The 1,777-nt window shown below is 50.6% G+C and overlaps 1 protein-coding gene across 1 annotated transcript; it reads left to right on the plus strand.

The window, feature by feature from the left end:
• Positions 1–251: 251 nt before the first annotated feature.
• H257_13242 (hypothetical protein) lies at positions 252–883 on the plus strand (the record flags this gene model as incomplete). Its single annotated transcript, XM_009840704.1, has 3 exons — positions 252–444; positions 521–676; positions 702–883. The coding sequence occupies 3 exons, from the start codon at positions 252–254 to the stop codon at positions 881–883; spliced, it is 531 nt and encodes a 176-aa protein (XP_009839006.1).
• Between the last annotated feature and the right edge of the window lie 894 nt (positions 884–1,777).

Genomic DNA, 1,777 nt, shown 5'->3' on the forward strand with positions numbered 1-1,777 from the left:
TGAACCCGGTACCTTTCGCTTTCCAACCCAACGACATACCACTGAGCTGCAGGAGCAGTTGAATATTAGATCCCAACAATTTAATCAATGTATAAACCTAACGCGCAAACCTTTTCTACCAATCGTTGAGTTTCCTCATGTGCAGTCTCTCAACTGCCATATAAACAAATTTTGAATGGTCTTGCCTCTTTCCATTTTCTCCCTGGTTAGCTATGACGAACACGAATATGTCCATGCAAATCCTTTGCAACATGACCTTCACGACCATCGCCACTGGAGCGGTGCCGATGGTGGCGGCGCCCGATCCGTCAGGTCGTGAAACAGCAACTCAGCGACGTCGCCGCCAGCGCGAGGCATCATTGCAGCGCCGCTTCCAAGTGTACGAGGATCGTCTGTCCAGCAACCGTAACGGCCGCAACGAACGACCCTACTACGATGACCGCCGTAACGACCGACCGTATTAAAACGATCGCCGCAACGCAGACTACTCGTTCTCTGGCCGCGGTGGTCGTGGCGGCAGCCGTGGCGGTGATCGAGGCGGCGGCCGTCCACGGTCTCCCTCGCGTCAAAATGACCTCGGCCGCCGCCCACACTCGCCACCAGTGCAACTCGAAACACCGGATGGGGTCCACCACCACCACCAACCCGCAACGGTGGATGGGACATGGCTATCATTGTGGATGATGCCATCGTACTTGAAGACGCGACACCTGCGGCGTCGCCCGAAGCCGTTGCCGTACCCGCGTCGTCGCAAATTGCCGAAGTGGATGCCGTCCCTGCGCCGGAGGAAGTCGCGCAAGTTATTGCGCGACCACTCCAAGTTGACGTTCTCGCTGCTGGCGACGACGATCTTGTCGTTGCGCCGCTCGAAGGAGGAAACTAGATCATGAATATGATAAGTTCACGTATTCATGCATGGCATAAGATTTCCTCGTGATGTGACGTGTTGTCTTTTCCGTTGGATCCCAAGCCAATTCTCACGCAAAAGTTGAAGTGAGTACAATACTTTGCGATGACCCTAATAACTATTGGCTGGAATTTATTGTTATTATACTGCGAATCGCACGATAATGGTGATATCTTTTTTAAATTACAGCTTGATGTTCAAAACAAGGAAGTTTCATTGGCCAAAATATACTGGCTTTATCGTACTATTCGTGTGTTTCATTGGCTTAGCCACCAACCTGCGAATCGCAGGGCGGTCCACACGTCCGGGTTAATATGTCAAATAGACATTCTGCATATAGTACTGGTATAAAATTCATAGAATCTTACAATGTGAGCTACTTCATACACTAACACTTTGTGTGCTACATAGGAGGCTGCCTTGGAGACTGTGTGGGGAACTGCGTTGCGTGGTGCTCTGAGGGCTGTACTCGGGACCGCCATATTGTGGGCTACAATGCGGGTTGCTTTCGGCGCTGCGTTGGGGGATACGCCAGGGGCTGCGTTTGTGGTTGTCTTGGTTGTTGTATTGACCACTTTCATGGGGGCTTTGATGGCTGTATGGGCAGCTGTGGGGGGTTGTATTGTGTGTGTTGTGAATCGTGTGGGTATTTCTTTGCTGCACAAGAACGGCGTCGTCATGTCTTGACACAAGTTTTCGTGGTGTCGGACGTGCTGCTGATTTAACTATTCCATTGGAGGACTACCAAAACCTCCGCAATCCATTTTACTACCGTGCGCAAATGAGACATTTTTCGAATAATAATACCGGTAAATAAGCAAATATGCTACAGGTCGCGCATCTTTCCACCCCACAAACTTGTTGCAAATC

Source organism: Aphanomyces astaci, assembly GCF_000520075.1.
Source record: "Aphanomyces astaci strain APO3 unplaced genomic scaffold supercont1.46, whole genome shotgun sequence".
Classification (NCBI taxonomy): Eukaryota; Oomycota; class Saprolegniomycetes; order Saprolegniales; family Verrucalvaceae; genus Aphanomyces; species Aphanomyces astaci.